Genomic DNA, 20,197 nt, shown 5'->3' on the forward strand with positions numbered 1-20,197 from the left:
GGTATTACATTGGTTTTAAACGTGGACTTAAAAATGATAGCCACCCTGCTCCCCCGGATGAGCTGCGGCTCTGTCTGCATGCAGAATCTTAAAGCAGTCAACCAGAAACTGTGGGAACATAAGAGCTGAAGTATCGGTTAACCATGTCTCAGTAACATAATATATCGAGTTCACCTACAGTTGGCAAGGCTAGTTGTTCCCACCATCCAATGGGAGGAAGTTGTCCTGTGCAGATCTTCCCAGTCGAAACGGAAACGGGATCAGCACAGCTTCAGGGCTTGACCAGGCACTTCCCGGTCCAGGAGGGTACTGCTAGCGTCTCTTCGTGTCTTCGTTGGATGTTGTCCTCCAGTGGTCGACTCTGCCTCTAGTCCCAAAAACCTCATCTTTTAAGCAAGTACGCCGGGGGAGTTCCTGGCGTTGTTAGATTTGGAGGACACTTACTTCCACATCGCGATACGGCCAAACCATCACCCGTTCATGCGCTTTCTGGTTGGGGGCGACCATTACCAGTTCCGTGTCCTCTCTTTTGGGCTGAAGTCTGCACCCAGAACTTTCACAAAATGTCTGGCTCCGATGGTTGCCTTCCTCCGTAGGGAGGGGCATCTTGTGTATGAGCGCAATACAAATAAAATATCATATATCATGTCATGTGTACCCATATCTGGACGGCTGGTTGGTATGGGGGCTTTGCAGTAAACTTTGCAAAATCCTTTCTGATGCCATCCAGGGAGTTGGTTTTTCTCGGTGCCCAGTTTCTCACACAGGCCAATCTGGTGAAGCCGTTGGAGGAAAGAGTGGGGAAGCTGCAGTCCAGAGCGGCCGAATGGGGCCGAGGAACAGTGATATTGATCCACAGTCATGTCACTGCTTGGGTCCATGGCATCCTGCATCCAGTTTATTCCAAACTGTTGCTTGTTCATGCAACCGGTACAAGAATTTCTCACAGACAGATGGTCGCAGAGTCAAGGGTTATGGTCCGAAGAGGTGGTCATCTCCAAGGGACTTGTGGGAGCCCTTGGATGGTGGGCATGCACAGACAATCTGGTATGAGGCATGCTCCTGCTGGAGCCGGATTTGCAGTTCACGAAAGTGGCAGACTCCTCCCAGGTGGGTTGAGGGCGCACCTCGACCAGTCGCAGGTCCAGGGCCTGTGGACACTGTAGGAGTCAGGATTGCACATTAACGTATTGGAGTTGTTAGCTGTGCACTGGGCCCTGAAGTCCTTTCTCCCTCGTATCCAAGACGCGGTGGTTCGAGTGTTGACAGACAATACCACCACAATGTTCTATTTAAGGAAACGGGGGCATGCATTCTCGGCTCCTGTCCAGAGAGGCTCGGGCGGTGTGGCATTGGGCCATTGTTCGGGGAATTCACATTACGGCTTCCATCTGCCGGGGATCCAGAATGTACAGGCAGAGACAGGGGGCAAGTGCACGAGTGGATGCTGAAGGGGCAGGTGACGAAGATCTTCATGAAGTGGTGGACCCCCCACCCCCCTGGACTTATTTGCCACGCCAAAGAACAAGCAATGCCCATTGTTTGCCAGCAGAGTGGCTCATCCAGGGCCAAAAGGGTACGCTTTCTCGTTCCCATGGACAGGCCTGTTCGGGTATGCGTTCCCTCCGTTTCCACTGCTTTGGCGGACGATACAGTGGGTGCACAGATACCAGTGCAGAATAATCTTAGTCGCCCCTTTCTGACCCAGACAGACCTGGTTCTCGGATCTCTTATCTAGCGGTGGAAGGGCTGCTTTGTCTGGGAGTAGAAGAGGATCTACTATCTCAGGACGAGGGAGAGTGTGGCATCACGATCCGGCATCTCTGAGTCTGGCTGCGAGGCTCCTGACCACTCAGTTTGGTTATTTAGGTATTTCACAGGAGTGCCGTCGGATCTTGGAGGCAGCAAAGGCGCCTTCTACTAATGTCTCTTTCAGTCGAAAATGGCTGAGATTCTGTGCCTCGTGTGAACAGCAACCGGAGGTACGGCGATTGGAGGTTACTCCGGCCCAGGTTCTCCCATACCTGCTGCATCTGGTGCAGGGGGCCTGACGTTGTCTTCAGTCACCGTGCATTTAGCAGCCATTTCCAGATTCACCAGACGGCGTCCTGCTACGCCTCTGTTTAGTGACAGACTGGTTAAGCACTTTCTGAAAGGACTTTTTCTGACATTTCCCCTGGAGAAATAGTTAGCTCGTGTATGGAGTCTCAATGTGGTTCTCGCTGCTCTCATGAAACTGCCGTTTGAGCCCATTTCAACGGCGTCCTTGAAGTTCCTCTCGTGGAAAGTCTAGTTTCTAGTGGCAATCACATCTAGCAGGAGGATTTCGGAGCTTCGGGCGCTGGTCATTGACCCACCGTACCTACGATTCATGAGGGACAAGGTTCTCCTGTCTACTAATCCACACTTCATGCCAAAAGTGCCTTTGGAGTTTCACAAACGTGCTACAATTGCCTTGTACTCGTTCTTTGCTAAGGCGACCACACCGGTGGAAAGAGCCCTGCACTCTCTGGATATCAAGAGGGCGTTGTAGTTTTATCTGGCCCGTACTCAGAACTTCAGGCAGTCGAAACAGCTGTTTGTGACGTTTGGTCCCTCCAGCAAGGGACGATCCATTTCCAAGCAAGGACTTTCCAGTTGGGTCTCGTCCACGATTTCATTTTGTCACGAAAAGGCTGGCAAGTCTGTGAGGGGCAATCCTAAGGCCCATTCTACAAGGTCCACAGCGTCGTCGGCGGCACACTGGGCTGGGCTCATTGACATTTGCTTCTTGGGCAGTGCTGCATACCTTCACCAGACAATATTGTCCGGGTCAGCAACATGTGGAAGTAAAACAGGTGGGACGGGCGGTCCTTCAGCGCCTGTTTCAGTAAGGTAAGCACAGCAGCTTCTGGGGTTTGTGTTTTACTCTATCACTTGCTGGTTCTGTTGTCATGCATGTTGTTGGGTGTTATTTGTTATGTTTGTGATTATGGCCTGGGGGCATGGGGTTGGTTTGCTTGTCATGCACCTCCAAGGGTTATTTGTACTGCTATATAATCTATTCTAAGCATGTGAATCCATGAAAGATCCAATGCTGGAGAAGGGAGTAGTTTCTTACCTGTAACTCCATTTTTCCAGCGTTGGTATCTTTCATGGATTCACATGCGCCCACCTGCCTCCCCCTGCAGGCAAACCGTGATTCGGGTTTCCTCTACTTTGTAGGTTAAAATCTGATGGGAAGCCGCAGGAGGCGGGGCTATGTATACCGAACATCCTATTGGGTAGCCTAAAGCACCCAAAAAGGACGTTGATAGGACACTAAGGTGTCAGTTTTCCATAGGAAAATGCTAGCTTGAAGTTACCGAGGTTTCCCAGCCTGACGGGAAATATTCACAGCATGTGAATCCATGAAAGATACCAACGATGGAGAAATGAAGTTACAGGTAAGAAACTACTCCCTTCCTAAAGATAGAGAGATACTTAGTGTCTCTCCCAAAGCTTTATAGTCTGAGAGATTGGCACACACCACCAGTGGAGTGCCAAAGGGATACCCAGTATCCCCCTTCTCTCTGCTCCTGTGACTTTTTAGTCACCTAGACAATCCCCTAGTTAATGGCTGGTGGCAGTGGACGTGTTCGGGGAGTTTTCCTAAAGTCCTACTGGCAGTAAGACTTTAGTAAGCTATCCCAGTGGTTTGTCGATTCCCAACTCTTAGTATCAGTCTGTACTAGCTCAGTACCTTGGTAGTGTGTCAGAGCAGTCAGGCTTATCTTAAGAGGAAGATGTGAGCTGTAGGTAAGAACACTGAATCTTAGATAGGCACAACAAAGAAGCACTTGCACGTATATTTATATAAAAGATATATATTTATAAAAGATATATATTTATTATATTTACACCAGAATCACTTTAAATACTTCAGACGTTTACAGTAGAACACTTAATTAGATAATACACTTCCAAGGGCACTTTAAATGTTTGTTCGCGGTTACATTTGTAGCAACTTTAGAAAGGGTAAAGACAAGGTTATCGTATTATCAGTAATTGTGCACTCCTGCGGTTTTCAACAGGTTATACAGTAATGCATTTACTCTGCAAACACTTACAGAACAGTCACTTAAAGGGATGAAAATAAGTGGTTAGTGCAACTTGAGCTTAGTTCAAGTTTCTAGAGACGGATTCTTCGCGTGGCAAGTCTAGTTCCTGCTTATTTCTTCCAGTGTCCAAAGTTGGTGAAGCAGCAAGTAAGCAACTAACAAAGGAGACCAAACTGACTCGAAAATGTGACCCAAGCAGCGGCATGGGTCAGAGGTAAGAGGGGGTTGCCTCTCCAACTCCCTGGAGCGACTTCTTGGAATCAGGTAAGCAATACCCTTTTCCCCTAAGGTCGGGTCAGGTACTCCATCTGTGTCCCTGCCCCCCTTCCTCTCCCAGCCAGTGCCCTTTCTATGTGGAGTCCCTTAATGCTCCTTGGTATCACCCACCTTGTTCAATCTCTATAATCCAAGGTCTTCTGGGAATCATCCATGCGCATGGCTTCCGTTGCTACTCTTACACGCAGGTGTTACAGCGTCTCGATCGATCACAGCCTGAGACGGGAGGTCGGTTTAGGAGTTGCCTCGAGGCTGTAGGGGAATGGATGGCCAGGAACTGGCTGAAATTGAACACTGAGAAAACTGTAGGTGAGTTGTACTGGTGGTTGGCACTGCAAACCCCTCTTTATTTCGGACCCCAGAGTTTTGGCCTGCTAGTATTGGCCCTTTTCCTGAACCGGTTTTGTCGGTTAAGGGCCTAGACATTCAGATTATGGCCTCTGGCCATGTCTGAGCAGGGGGTCATTGACCTGCCATAAAGGCCACTTTAAATTGCACACCCTTCGTAAATGTTACCCTACATCCGTACTAGGTTTCATGCTCCAGTGGTTTCTGCCCTAGTCATCAGCGGAATTGATTACTGCAATGCTCTTTATCGGTCTACTCGTCACTTATTGCACCAGCATCTACTGTTGCAGAACATGGCTGCTAGGGTGGTGCTTCATCCACCGTACGGCTCCCACATGTCTCCGGTTCTCTGTCGGCTCCACTTGCTTCCTGTCGAGCAACGGGTGAGGTTCAAGTCTCTGTGCTTGGTTCACAGAGCTTTTCATGAAAATGGGGCAGAATATCTCCAAGAGAAGTTCAGTCCCTATGTCCCTTTCAGTGAATTGCGCTCTCTGGGCTCTCTCGCCATTTACATCCTCTCGGGGGGTGGGGGGCTGCTTTTTCTGTGGTCGTTGCACGTGTTTGGAATTCTTTTCGCCGGGCTTTACGCGCCATTGAGGCCCACCTGACAATTTCTTTTCAGTTTCAGCTGCATTGAGTGGTCTTTGTACTTTCTAGATGTAGCGCCATGATGCCTCCGGGTGACCGATGCGTTTTAGAAGTGTACATAACATAACACAGTACCTTGGGTTTGAAGAACGTGTTTGTGTTGGCTTCTTTGTGATGTGGCTGCTCTGGAGACAACCTCTGGATTCCTTGGTTTGGTGACGAAAGGCATGGGCAATCGACTGTGTTTTCCAGCAGCAGTCTCGAGGGAGGACCTGTGGCACAACTTTCAGCAACTTCTTGATTCACTCTGCGGTTTTGGTGCCTTTTCTGCACCACCAACAAAGGACACAGATCGTCTGGTCAATTTTCTTTGCTTCCTGCATTCCCGCACTCTGGTGAGGGGATCTGGGCAAGTTGGATCTGATCTCTGGAATGTTCTCATGTGCTCAGCACAGATTTGGATGGATTCGGCCTTTCCACGACCATGCACTCGAAATGGGCAGCAGGTCTCCTGGTATTGGGGTTCCACAGCTCTGGAAACTCCTAGGACCGCTGGAGATGGTTCATTTCAAAGTTCGTCTTCGAAGAGAAGCTTGCTGCACCCTCCTGGACTGTTGGTTTGCCGAGTGAAGCCCTGCTGCAGTGCTGAAGCTCCAAATTTCGAATCGACTAGGGAAGCCCGGAAAGGACGACTTCTCCCCTTTGGTTGGTGGAAACAATCAAACGCACGACGAACTTGCCAGAACACCTCTCCCTGCTGGCTGTACTTCCTTGCTGCTGCTGGAACCGAGTGCCAGGGATCAGAAACGCCAGAAACTAGTGCATCGTTTTAAGCTGCATCTGAGTTCCAGGAAGATCCCCCGGACTCCCTTGAAGCAGGACATCCCAAGTCTGAGCCACCTCAACAGAGTGCTGAACCCCAGAAGCAAGGTGAGCCCACAAGATGTCCAAGAAACGCAGTGGTGCTATTGACCGGTAGCTGAAACCACAAAGTGCCTCTGATTTGAAAAGAACCCTTTGCTGCTGGCAGCCTTCAAACCGCAGTGCAGCATTCCTCAGACATCCTCCCTCTTGTCCCCAAGGCTGAGACCCAGGAACATAGGATCTGCAGGACTGCAACAGGAACAGAAGCGAACTGAAATCTCTTCTTCTAACCTAAGGTACTGTGTTAACTCAAAGGGTACTTACCTATTTGCTGTGTAGCTTGTCGATCTCACTGGAGACTTACAGTAGCTGCTTTTTCTGCAGAGTTGATTGCAGCTTTGCTTTCACAAGTCTTACAGCTGGTGGCCCAACAGTGATTCTTTTCTACAAACTCTCTTTTAGATATTGTGCAAGTCTTTTGTACTATCTTCCAGAAGTGCCTCAGCTCTCCTAGACTTTGCTCAATTGACAATGGCTGTCCTGGCTCCCTGCAGACTCTTCTGACCCTTTTGACTTTGTGTTTATCTGTCCCTCCAAAAAGTCATACATAAGTTACTTGTATTGCTGGGAAAGGGTTAACTTCTATTTCATTGGGGGATTGTGAAGTGCTTACTTGTTCAGGAGAACTTTGGTAACCTTTGTTTCCTTCCCTAACCTCGTTATCCTTTTTACCATAACTCCAGTATTGCATGAAGTATCAAAATGATATATCAATGTCCACATTGTCCTAGCTATTGAAGTCACCTGAGGGTGTAGGAAGTGTCTGTCACTCCAAAAGGGTATCTACTTACTTAACTGAAACTGAAGAAGTGTATTTTAGAAGTGTATTTAATTGTTGCATCTTGCCCTTTCTAAAGAAAGCTTACGTAAAAAACTTAAATTAATAAATAATTTTAATAAGAAACCTTGAGTATGTGTTATTTGAATACTTGTCACTGTGAATCTCTATTTTGCATCTCTACAGCTCACATTGACCCCTCTTGAGAAGTCTGGCTGCACAGTCACTCTTCCAACCTGTGTAGTACAGGCCTATAACAAAGATTGTGTTCGCTATTGCCAAGAGGACAATGCTGGTGTAGTCTCCGATAGGAGACTACACCAGCAAATTTGCCTAACGGAGACACCATCCAATGTTTTGCCTTTTGTCATCGGGCCAAGGAATCCGGAGGTCAGGTTCAGAGCTGCCTCATCGCAGAGTCTACCTTGGTGCATAATGGGAGGGGTGGACAGGCTTTGCCCGCATTGGTCAGAACACTTGGATGAATGCTCCTAGAGCGTAATAGATAAAAGTTTGTGGTGTGATGTGGGGTTTTATTTGGAGGTGGAGGCCTGTGGGTGTAGCAGTGAATTGTTTGTGATCAGTTTTGCTTCAAGACCATCAGACAGCCTTTCCTGTGGGTTGGTATAATGTTTCACTTTATCTCCCTTCTACTCTACAAATCCTCCACAGGTACAATGCAAGCCTCGGCACTGGATGCTGCCCCCAGGTGTCGGGCGCATACATTTTCCGGCCAAACAGATCTGACCCGTTTCCCATGGCGGCAAAGGCCACAACGCACGTGGTGAAGGTGAGGTCATATTTGGAGCATCGACACGGGTGCGGTGGGTGTGGGGGAGGTTGTGGGCATATACCTTCCCGTAGACTGTAATTTCCTGTTTTTAGATGCTGTTAGACAGAACCCAATGCTTTGTTAGTGTAAACTTGCATATAGGGGGGGGGGCATGCAACATATTGGTACCTGCTGACACTCCTCTGCGTTTGAAGAGATGTCTAGTAATAATCAGGACTCTAGACAAGAATGTAAGATACCTCCTGCAGGATAACATTTATTTTTCAGGGAATAAAATAGTAGTTCCCCTTGAGAGGTGTGCTTTAAGGCAAGTAAACATAGAACAACATATTCTTTTGTAACCGCCTGCGCCTCAACCAAATATTCTATATGCATCCTTATAGGCCAGTGAGTAAAAGTTATAAATTAAGGGGAGGCACTGCAAAGCTTCAGTTGGTGATGATCTACTGTTATGCAAATTTGAAACCTCCTTTAGTTATTTTTAAAATAAGTTTGTTGATACAGTAACATTGTACATATAAGATTTTCTTGTTAAAAAGGTATTTCGATAGCTAACAAATGTTTCACTCTACAACAACTTCACCAGAGCCAGACTTTTAAGACTGATATTTCCGGTTTTGCTATTGATCTACTTTTCCAAACTGTAAAGCTAAAGGGGGCCTGATTTAAATGCTCATAAATATATCCTCACCAAGTGGAGCTTTGCTGGGCACACCCTTAAAGCATGTCTTGTACTCACTGGGCAACGGGCTGTAAATGGAATATTTCATTGAAGCACAGAAGGCTACAACAGAACTATTTTGTCATATACAAGGAATGTCATCTGGGGTACAGCTGCCTTTTTGTAATACTGTGCAGCACACCCATCTCATTCCTGTCGTACTAGTGCTAGGTCATAGGGCCTCATTCCAAGTCCGGCGGTAACCGAGCCGGAAAAACTGGTCTTGGAATGAATTACCGCCTCCACGATTGCCGGAATCACTGGGGCATTACATCCCTGGTGACCCGGTAATTCTGGAGGCAGAATTCCGACTCCATGGGGATGGGGACAATGGAAACACTGGTTCCGTCTATGACGGAGCCGGTGTTTCCGTTTCCATTTGCAGGCGGGTGGCGTTACTCCCGCCAGGTCAGACCTGATGGGAGTGACATCTCCCGCCTGCAGAACTCGTAATCCACTGGTCTGGAAACAACATTGGCGGCTGGCTTACCTCCACCGTTGTTTCCAGACCGGCAGACTCTAAAAACATAGTGATAAGTGCTTTGCACCCTTTTTTTAAATGCCTGGTTCACACATAAGGTTTCAAGTGATTGATGATGGCTGTTAGGTAAGAATTGGGGCAGTCACACTGTGTGAGACTACACAACACTTATCTGCTTGGTATTAGGTAACCCACCTTTCGGTATAGGCCTCAAGGTTTCAGTTATGAATATTTATTTCATTAACATCCATTTTTAAGTAAGCTTTCTTTAAAAAGGCAATCGTAACAATATAAATGTACTTTAAAATTACTTTTCAGAATCAAAACAAGTTAGTGGGTAATCTTTGGATATGCTTCATACACAATTCCTACACCCTGACGTGACTTCAATCACAAGGTCAGTAATGGCTTTATATATCACACTAGTATACTTTGTAGATTCTGATGTTGCAGAAAAGAAAGGTTAGGGAAAGGAAATCGATTAGATAGTTTCTCAGTACATGTGAGGACAGTGAACAGACTCGAGAAGGGGACAGAAGCAGCGGCTTGGGTCTGAAGTAAGAGGGAGTTGCCCTGAACACCTCTACTTACACCAACGCTCTGGAGCGACTTCTTGGAATCAGGTAAGCAATACCTTTTCCCCCCACAGTGCCTTTGGTTTGAAGAAAGTTTTTGTGTTGGTTTCTCTGTGATGTGGCTGCTCTGGACCCTTGGTCTGATGACGAAAGGCAGAACAATGGATGTTGTCTCTGTTAGGCAAGATTGTATGTAGTAACCCTGTGGGAGACTACACCACCCTTGTCCTTTTGGCAATAGGGAACCCAATCTTTGGTATCGGCTTGTACTACACAAGTTGGTAGAGTGACTGAGCAGCCAGGCCCACAGTACCTTAGGTTAGAAGAAAATATTTGTGCTGGATGCTTTGCGATGTTGCAGCTGATGGTCTGATGACTGAAGGCAGGACAATGGACGGGATCTCTTTGCAACAGTCTTGAAGGAGGACCTTGTAGCACAACTAAAGCGTTTCTGCAGCACCAACAAAGGACACAGATCACCCAGTCAATCTTCTTCGCTTTCTGCAGCCCCACGCTCTGTTGAGGGGGTCTGGGCGAGTTGGATCAGATTTCTGGAGTATCCTTACGAGTTCAGCAAAGATTTGGAGGGATTCGGCATTTCCATGACAATGCACTTGAAATGCGAAGCAGGTCTCCTGGTAGTGTGGTTTCGCAGCTCTGGAAACTCCTAGAACCTCGGGAGATGGCTTGTTTCAAAGTTTGTCCTGGGGGACTGGTTGTTCCCACCAGCCAAAGGGAATGCGTCGTCCTCGTCGATGCTCCTCTGTCTCACAGAAAACTGGGCCAGGACAGCAGTGGTGTTACAAAGGGTCTGCAGGCGTCTCTGTTCTGTTAGTTTTCTTAGGGTTACATCAGCTTCCAGTGGTAGACTTGCTATTCACTCCAGAAGCCTCCCCTTTTATACAGTTCCAGCACACACTCCTCTGCAATCTCTCTCAGCATTTTACAGATGCTCGCGTTTGGCTGTCCAATTAGGACAGCTAGACCACTTGTGGGAGCTGGACCTATTCAGGCACTCTGGCAGACAAAGGAGAGGGGGGGGGTGTGGAAAACTCAGCCCAGACACTCTGGAGCCTATGCAGGGATACCCAAGGGTTCCTGCGAAAGGCAAAACACACACACAGAACTCCACCTCCCAGAATGGTAGAAGATGGGCTAACAGAGCAACCGCGCTAGTTATGGCGAAAAAAGAAGGGAGGCCCCAAGTTAGTATTTGGGTGCCCCTATTGTGCACTACCGAGGCTATGGACATAGCCTGCGGTATAAAAAATACACACTAGTTAGTAGAACACGTCCACTGACACCAGCCATAACTAGATGATTGCTCCTCTGACTTTTTTTAGTCACATAGACCGAGAGAAGGTGGATATTGGGTATCCCTTTAGCACTCCACTGAAGGTGGTGTGTGCTAATCTCTCAGACTATAGAGTTTTGGGAGAGATACTAAGTATCTCCCTATCCTTTCAGAGCTGTAGTTACTTGAGGATACAGAAAGGTAATCTTAAAGGAGGACCCTAAGGGTCCCCAGCAACACTGCCCATAAGGAGCTGTGTGCTGCAGTAGTAACACACACATGCCTTTAAGAGCTATGGAGCAAATAGACTCCATAGTACAGGTAGAATACAATCAATAGAGTTCCAAAAGACAGAGCCCACAAAAATTAATGAGTGGAAAAAAGGCTCCACTCATTCAGGATTGAAAGAAAAATGTCCAGAAGTCCAGCAAAAAGTGCTGGGGGTCTCACCAGGAGAGGGGATGAAGCTTAACAATGATCTCTCTAACACCAGGCAATGACAAACTGAAGAGTGTATAATAAATGCTTTATGCAAGAGGGTCTTGAGGAGGATAAATCGGGACTAGTAAAAAGGCTGTGTGAAACCAAAGGGAAGAGGAGTGAACACCTGGCAGAGCACACCAGGTTTCCTGACAAGTTAAAGACAAAGAGCCAAGTGGTTTTGTGTTTCAGTTGTGTTGTGGAACAAGAGAAAATCACAGAACTGATATCTCTGAATCTACAACTGAGTGAAGATCAATCCACGGGAAGGGAACCAGCCTCTGGAACAAGGAACTCCATCCTCCATCCTTCATCTTTTGAGTAACACATTTATTAACCGCTCAACGCCAAAGACATTACCCTTTTCACCTAAGAGTTTATTTTGATAGAAAGTGAGGGCCAGAATAGTACTTTGGACACAGGGCGATTTTGCTTTGGACATTCTGACATTGACAGACCCTTAGTTTTGGTTTTTGGTAGGGAAACACCTCTTAGAGCAGGGACAGAGCGGCATTTCCCCAACTCCCTTTTTATTTTAATAAGTCTTATCAAAACCATGAATTTCTTCTGTCTGAGTCTCAATCCTGGCTCCTTACAGGAGCAACCGGCATCCATTTTGAAAACTGCTCATTCGATTTATTTTTATTATGTAGCCTGTAACTGGCTTGACACAAGGGTTCTGACAGACTTTGCACCATAATATAATGTGAGCCTTTGAGAGGATAACATTGCTGATAGATCAGTTATATAATAGCGTCACAAAAATCCAGACTGAGACCACCAGGGGGCAGAGGCAACATAGCTGTCTGAGCGCTGAGCTCCTCCAATGGCCCCCGAAATTCATTGTAGGGTTAATGCTGTGCCATTTCTGCCAAATAAAGAAGTGCATCCACACCAACACTGAGCACCCAGGAATACCACTTGCTGCCTTTTTTGCCACAGCGGGGGCTGCAATACTGGAGATGGGAGGCTGAAAGTGTGTCTGGGAGGAGCGTTCCACACAGCCGAGTGAAACACAGTGCAATGTTTGGCGGCAGGCGCTACATGAGAAGCAACTCTGAGGGAGTGGCGGAGCAAACGACAGCAGAACACCTAACAGCGGAGATGTGTCCCTAAGCTCCAACCGCCGTAGGCCGCATGACATGCTGCAGAGGGCCTGCAGTTCGGCGTGACAAGAGCAGAGGAGGAAGGGGTTGGAGTCCACGGTAAGGTTCCTGTGATTAAGCTGACCTCTTGGGCGAGGTTCACATGCCTTGACTGCCGAGCTACCATTGGGCCCCTCTGCAATATACCCTTCAGTGCAGAGCGAACATTGATTGCACAACCAATTCTGCCCCCCCCCCCCACCTCCTGTTGAATGCTGAAACGAGTGTGGGCTGGGCCTGCAGGGCATACCAGTCTCTCGTGATTGCCTTCCCAATGAATGGAACTAGATCGTCTGATGCTGTCGGACACGTAGGTCTATTGTGTTGCACGCATACAAACGGGTTGGGTTAACCACAGGAAGACCATGGGGGCCCCACATCTGGGTGCTGTGCGGCACTGGGGTGCCCGAGACCTGCTAGTGTTGGTGGACCCCGCTCCAGATGTGCCACAGACTCTGTGGTTTACCTCCAAAGATTCAGAAGAGAGCTGATAGAGGGGACATTCATGGAGACTGTTCCTGGGACGCCATTATAGCAGCTACAAGGAGAAGGGCCGGCAACCAGAGCAAACATCAATGTGATACTCCAGGAAATGATGACCATGCAGTGGGGGACATCCACGCCTCCGGTGGACAAAACAGCGGAGAGAATTGAGGGTTTGGAGAATAACCAACTGGCAGTGGACGTTTTGGAGATGAGACAGGATGCGCAAATAAAGCATCTAAAAGTAAATGATTATGACATGGTCTTAAAATTGGATTACCTAGTAAACCGAGAAGAGCGAACATCTGCATATTGGGAGTACATGAGGGGGAGGTCGAAAGTCCAAAGGGACTGGAACAGAAAGTTGAACTGCTTTTGAAGACCATCTTTAATGTAGATGGGAAGAGTTTAGACTTATTTTCGATAGGATCTACTGTTCTGTGGACCCACATTGAGGCCCACGCTCAATTCTGACGAAGTGTCATTACTATAGGAGAGCAGGTAGAAATACTAGCAAGGCCAGGATACACACTTGATTAAGGCTTGAAGATTAACATATATCAAGACCTGTTATCCTTTACCCTGAAAAAATGGTGTGTAGAGCCCTCTCGTCCTGGCTACGGTGGGAGGAGTGAAATATCAATGGGGTATCCGTTGCCCTGAGTTTTTAGGTTGGAAGCGAAGACTACCGCATCTCCACCAGGGAGTAGGCAGAGGGAGCCCTGGTGTCTTTCCGATACCCCTCAGGAGGACCAAATACAAGAACTATTCCCGCAGACCATTCATCCATCGTGCCACGCAGCTCGGGAGGTGTTGTTGGGGGGTGGGGAGGGGGTAGAGAAAAAGCAAAGGAGACCTGTCAAGGAGTCCCCCCCCCCCCCCCCCCCTTCTCACCTGAATCCGTTCGTTATGCTGTCCTTGGATGCTGCCTTCTTTCAGATGGATCGGGTTTTGAAGAAGGCGCTCCGTGTCTCTGCCGAATCCAGAATGCGTTCAGTTTTCCAGGAGGCCGAATACAGGAATCCAGGAGGCAAGGTAAGTTCGCTAGAACTAGAATCCAGGAGGAAGAAGGGGGGGGGGGGGTTCGAGGAAGGGAAAGCGGAGTGGAAAGGAGAAGAACCGCGAACTACGGAGCACACGTCTGGTCGCTACTTCGCAATAGCGGAGCCGCGGTCGGCGTGGTCTAGATATAGAGAAAGGTTACGTCCAACGCATGAAGCGAGAAGGGAATGCGTTGGATGGCCATATTGGAGGTATTAATGTGTATAAGCCCGTTGTGACAGGGACCATGAGGCCCAAAAGGGGCGCACCCTGCGATTCATGACAAGATCAGCAATTTAGGAGGTTGCACAGCCTCTCTCCAAGGACCTGAGAACTAGACATGCGAGCTTACGGAGATGAGCCAACGACAGGACAATGCCACTACTGACCAAATTAAGTAGGGCGCAAGTTGTGAATTAGATTTGCAGGGGGTTGGGGGAGGGGCGTTTAGTGGTGTGGACACTCGCGTCTTCATAGGCATGGGGAAAGTGGGGGGATGTTTAAGGTGTAGTAAGAGAGGTATACATGGACAGTTCTTAAACAATATTGTTGCCATTGCAGTGGTAGGTAGGATTTTGTGAGAGGGAACTGGGAGTAGGGGGAGACTTCAAACTTTGTGGCCCCGATGTTAAGACAGGGTGTTTCAGTTAAGGAAGGGATGGGAGAAGAGGGAGTGGTGGGGGTGGTTACAGTATGGGGGGATGTTGTGGGAGAGAGGGGAATGGGGGCGTTGGGTTTTGCATCACAAAGCGATCTTAACAGGGGTTGAGATGTACAACTGTTTGCATTACAGAAGTGACTGGAGTTTTGCCTCTGAGATTTAAATAATGTCTCTATGAGTGATGATGTACAGACTAGCATGTTGAATATGAAGGGCCCGAATTTCCCGGGTAAAGGGTGATGTTGCTGACACTATTTTGTCAAGAAGCACCAGATGTACTCGTTATACAAAAAACTAGGTATAAGGAAGGGGAGGAATTTGCCATCAAGAGGAAATGTTTGGGAGATATCATATGGGCTTCGAGCACACATAAGAAAGGAGGGGTGGGCATTTTGTATAAGAAATCCTGAGGGTTAGAAGTGCTGGTCATCAAGAGGGATGGAAGGTAGATGGGTGGTGGCAAAATGTATGAGCGGATCAGATCCTGATGTTGTGCTCCATTTGTAGGACCCAAACACAGCACAAATCGGATTCTGTGCAATTGCCCTTGATAAATTGCTCAGCTGGAAGGAAGGTCTGATAAGCGGGGTAGACTTCAACATGGTCATAGACGCAAAGGTTCATGGTACTCTGTTACAGAGGGCAAGCAACATGTTGAGAGGATGCAGCGCACTTTACAGAAGCTCATAAACAACCGCTTTCTGCTAGATGATTGGAGGGAGGCAAAACCCTGATGCGTAGAAATGTGCGTTTTATTCCATTCCACACATAACCTATACACACAGTGACCACATATTCCTTGAAGCAGGACAGGAATATCTCATAAGGGCTGTTTGATGAATCCTATGAAGTCCTCATGAAAACCCTACCTAAAGTCTCCTCTGAGGTGGCCAGGGAAAAACATCCACTTCTTGATCCCGGGGGCAGTATTAGCCAGGAGGATTACCTGGGAGGAGAAGGGTCCCAGGGAAACAAGTGGCCTTCATGGGATGAGACGCAGTAATTGTTTTCCTCCAGAAAAGGGATATCCTTAATGCCAGTACATGTAATGGCATGTTGCCAAAGAGACCAGGTGTTCCCTAAAGTGAATTATAACACTGTGAGTGAGGACAATTGTAACCGCTCATGTATTAACGGTAAGGAAGGCTCTTACCAAAATTGTAACACTCGCAGAAATCCTAGGAGTCTCAGGGGAAGCTGGCAGAGAGATCTTTTAAAACTACCAATCTGAAACTGGGAAATACTCAATCCTCTGTGAAACCAAATGTACCTTTTTGTCATTGTGATACTCCTTTTTCGGAATATGCTTCAGGAGAAAAAGGAACTTGGTGTGGAAACGTCTCATTAAAAGAACTAACTTTTGTGATCGAGACTTCCAGTCCCAGAATTCCCAGAGTGCCGGGATGAAGAAGAGGGCTCCAGGTGCACAGGGTTGGGATTAACCCAACCCAGAGCCCATTGGGATTAATGACCCAAGAGAGGCATGAGAGGCATAAAAGGCCCCCTCGGGTGCAGGCCATTAGATTAAGAACAATATCCAGATCAAAATGGAAGAAGGCGAGGGGTCCGAAGCAACAGGAGAGCAGTAATAGCAGTAGTTGGAGGGGTTTTACACACTCCATGAAGCACTATAAGAAATTGTGGAAGAACCGGACGCCGGGACCAGAGTGGCGAGAGAAGCTGATGCCGGTCCTGAGAGGTGTGTGGTATAGAGATTTGAGCTTCAGCGGTTGAAAGCGCACCAGTTTGCTTTCTAACTTTCCCCAACAAACAGCGTTCAGTGGTTGCAGGTGAGCAGAGACGCTGGGGAGACTTCAGCCACAGAGGTCGCGAAGCGGAAAGCGCACCACGCTTTCCCCAACGCACAGCGTTCAGTGGTGGCAGGTGAGTACCAGTACGCTGGGAGAGCTGCAAGGTTTGTGAGACACGGGAGGCCGGGCAGCAGAAGTTGCCGGGCCGCGTTCCAGAAGAGAATGAAACGGGCTGGGAGCAGCAGAGAACACAGACGCGCACTCCACTGGTTAGTTCACGGTCTAGTTGTGACCCCATAGCGCTATCTGGTTACTCGTTACACGAACCCAGACTTATTATTGAATATCAACCTAATGTGGAACCGAGTACTGACTTTAACAAATACCAAGCTTATATAAACAAAAGCAGTTGGCAGACAAACACCTAAGATTCCATCTGAAGGAGGTGATTACTATATACTATGTAGTGGGTGATGAGAACAACCAACCACACACAAAGGGGCAGTATATAAAGAAGGGAACCCAAACTATCATCGCCAAAGCCAAACTGGACAGACACTAAAGCACTTGATAAACACCCCGGGTTGCCGAAGTCAATTGAAGATATATGAACATAACAAAGTGTATGAGGAAGATTACCCAGATGCAGAGTGTCTTAAACCCACATTGCCAAAGCCAAAGGAATGTGAAGAAGAGGAAGAGGTGTAATCAGCAGTTGGTTAATCAAACAAAGTTGGAACAAGATTGACAGGAGGGCTACCCTTCTGATACATGAGGTTCAGGAGACAGTAAGCATAGCCTGTCTTGTACGTGGCAAACATATAGGTGTGATAAATGGCACCAGTGTGACTCTTGTGAGTCTTGCTTCCCCTGAAGAGAATTCTAAATCTACATTTGTGAAGAGGAAGACATTGTTAAAACCTTTTGAAGTTGACTCTTTCAACATAAGTACTTGAAGGTAGTAGGAGTATACCAGGTCTTGAAACTTTGTGGCAATTGGTTCTGTGTGGGCAGGAGAGTATACCTGTACAGTGAACAGCAGTGGTTTGTCTTGGCTGGCAGGAGAGTATACCAGACAGAGAGCATTGGTAACCATATTTGCAAAACTGGTAAACCTGGTATGAGAGTAAGCCAGGTAAAAGCTCATCAAGTTCTGTGGTGGGGTAAACCGTATGACAAAGTTGAAGTGGTGTCAAAACATCCTGACAAAGACATTGGGCCTGATTACGAGGTGGGCGGTAAGGGATTATCGGCATCAGTAAAAGCACCGGTTCCGGTAATCCCTTACCGCCCTACTACGAGTTCCCTTTGCGGGTCCTCCCTTAACGCCTGGTTTTACCAGGGCGGGACCCGCAAAGGGACTTTGGAGCTAATAACGGTAACGCAATTTGCGGTACCGTTATTAGCGCCTTCCCCATTCCCATTGAGCCCTATGGGGGCTCAAATGGTAATGGGGAAGGCCCTGGTGAATGGGGAATTACCACCCCCGCCAACCTTGGGATGTGGCGGTAATGGCTCCATTCACCAGGGCAGAGTAGGTAAGGATTTGGAGGCAGCCATGGCGCTAATAGCGCCATGGTTACCTCCAAACTCGTAATGAGGCCCATTGGCTTTAAAGTTAATAAGACCATGACTACAACTAGACCGAGGAACGTGTTAAACAATTGTGAACTTTCTCCAGCATGGGGTCTGGCATGGATTCACATGCTCATGAATATTCCCTGTCGTCAGGCTGGGAATGCTCAGTAAAGAAAAAATCAGTGTTTAATTTCTGAACTTGCTTTTTCCTAACAACCAATCACTGAGCTCTGGGTCATACTTCCCCCTAGCCAATGACTGCCCTATACCTGAGCCCCTCCTCTGGCAGTCATCTTCAGATTTGGTAGCATGTAAAAGTGGCAGTAGGACCAAGAGAATAACTTGTTCCTTCTCCATCATGGTGTCTGGCATAGATACACATGCTCATGAATAAAGAATACATAGCAGTACACACATGCATAACCATGGGAGGTGGCAAGGCTCAACATAAGCATCTCTTACCTCCTCACCAGTCTCTCCTTCAAGCAAACGGGTTGAGCAGCACTGCTTGGCTGACTCTTGACTCCTCTCTGGAATCCCTGTCGACGCAGTAGAATCTCATGAAGGTGTGCGTCGACCTCCACATAGCAGCCCTGCAGATGTCCAGCAAGGCACACTAGACAAGAATGCCGTTGTAGCAGCGATCTCTCTGGTCGAATGGGCTCTCAGACAGCCAGGCAACGGTCGGTTAGCCAACCGGTGACAATGGGTGATGCAGCCGGAGAGCCACCTGGAAATGGAAGCCTTGGAGAGGGCCTTCCCATGGTCCACAGGGCCAAAGTTCACAAAGAGTTGACACCTCTTCCAAAAACTCTTTGTGTGGTCCACATGTAACTTCAGCGCTCTAGCCACATCCAGCGAGTGCCAAGTCCTTTCAGCCGGCGACAAAGGCGTCGGAAAAAACACACGTAACACCAAGGGCTTGTTTAGATGGATTCATAGGGTATAGAGAACATTTATATATAAATATGTCAATGAAGAGAAAAGACGAGAGAAATAGAATTAAAAGTTAATACATGTATTTCCTGGCATTAGACTCTACTACCTCATACTAGTAGCAATATATTGCGTTTATTGCAAAGGGATTGGACCCAGTAATTTGTGAACACCAGACTGATAAACACATGGGAACATCCAACTTAAGGTAATACTTAGCTACCCTATGAGAATGAAAGAAACGTGTGTAATACAGTTACATGGAAATACATGTATTCACTTTTCATTTTATTTTTGTTAATTTCTCTTTTCTCTTCATTGACATATTTATATATAAATGTTCTCTATACCCTATGAATCCTCCCAGTAACCACCCTTGTTTTTCTGGGATTGTACATTGAAAACCTGTGCATATTTTATTCATACTTATTGTGAATCACCTTCTTTGACTCTTTTTCAAAACCCCTTTATTTACACAACCATCTCTCTAATCCTCTCCCTTCACTCTCTTTTCTGTCTGTTTTCCCCTCACCCCCTATTCCTCGTGGTTTTATTTTCATTCATTTCTTTGTTTGGTGGTTTAATCCACATAATGTTGATACTTATTGATTGATGTAATAATTTATTATTTGTCAAAAATCTGTATAAATAAGGAGTGACTAGGCCCTGATTTGAAAAAGGCTTTCCAATATAGCCGAAACACGTGTCATCAACAAGGGCAACTTCAGTATAATAAAACAAACATTTGTTTTTGAAAATCTGGATTTGGTGCAGTCTTCTGTCTGAGCAATTTTGAAGCACCTGACATTTTAATGTATATCCTGAAACCATAAGCGTTGTCAAACACAACATTTATGGAAGACTATCTGGTTTAAAATGGATTTGCAAACATCAGAAATCCTATATCTGGGAGGAGATTCTAAGAGGGTTTGAGACCTGCAGTCCAGGTCCCAATTGCGAATAAGAGGATAACACCCGTTACCTAGGGGTGAATATTGCTAATCGCCTGTCAGGTTTATATGGAGCTAACTACCTCCCTCAATGGTCGCATATTCTAAGCAAAATGAAATGATGGGACCAGTTGATGATATCGTGGGGCGGCAGGTTGTCTACCATTAAGATGATCCTACTACCGCGGCTGTTGGTCCAATTCTGATGCTCCCTGGAGAGATTCCGCCTCCGTTCTTTGGCATTCCCAATAGAGCACTGACAAGATTCCTATGGTAGGGTTAGAACTCAGCGTGACTTGTGACACCTTGACCCGA

General features: G+C 47.2%; 1 protein-coding gene across 1 annotated transcript in view; it reads left to right on the forward strand.

Moving 5' to 3' along the window:
- The window catches only part of LOC138447859 (lysosomal alpha-mannosidase-like), a 564,797-nt gene that overhangs the window by 224,385 nt on the left and 320,215 nt on the right, over positions 1-20,197 (forward strand). Inside the window, exon 16 of the mRNA XM_069604298.1 lies at positions 7,666-7,783. Coding sequence (XP_069460399.1) covers positions 7,666-7,783 — 118 coding nt within the window. The remainder of the gene's footprint in view (positions 1-7,665; positions 7,784-20,197) is intronic.

The sequence above is a fragment of the Ambystoma mexicanum genome, chromosome 3q, assembly GCF_040938575.1.
Source record: "Ambystoma mexicanum isolate Mex_15411 chromosome 3q, UKY_AmexF1_1, whole genome shotgun sequence".
NCBI lineage: Eukaryota > Metazoa > Chordata > Amphibia > Caudata > Ambystomatidae > Ambystoma > Ambystoma mexicanum.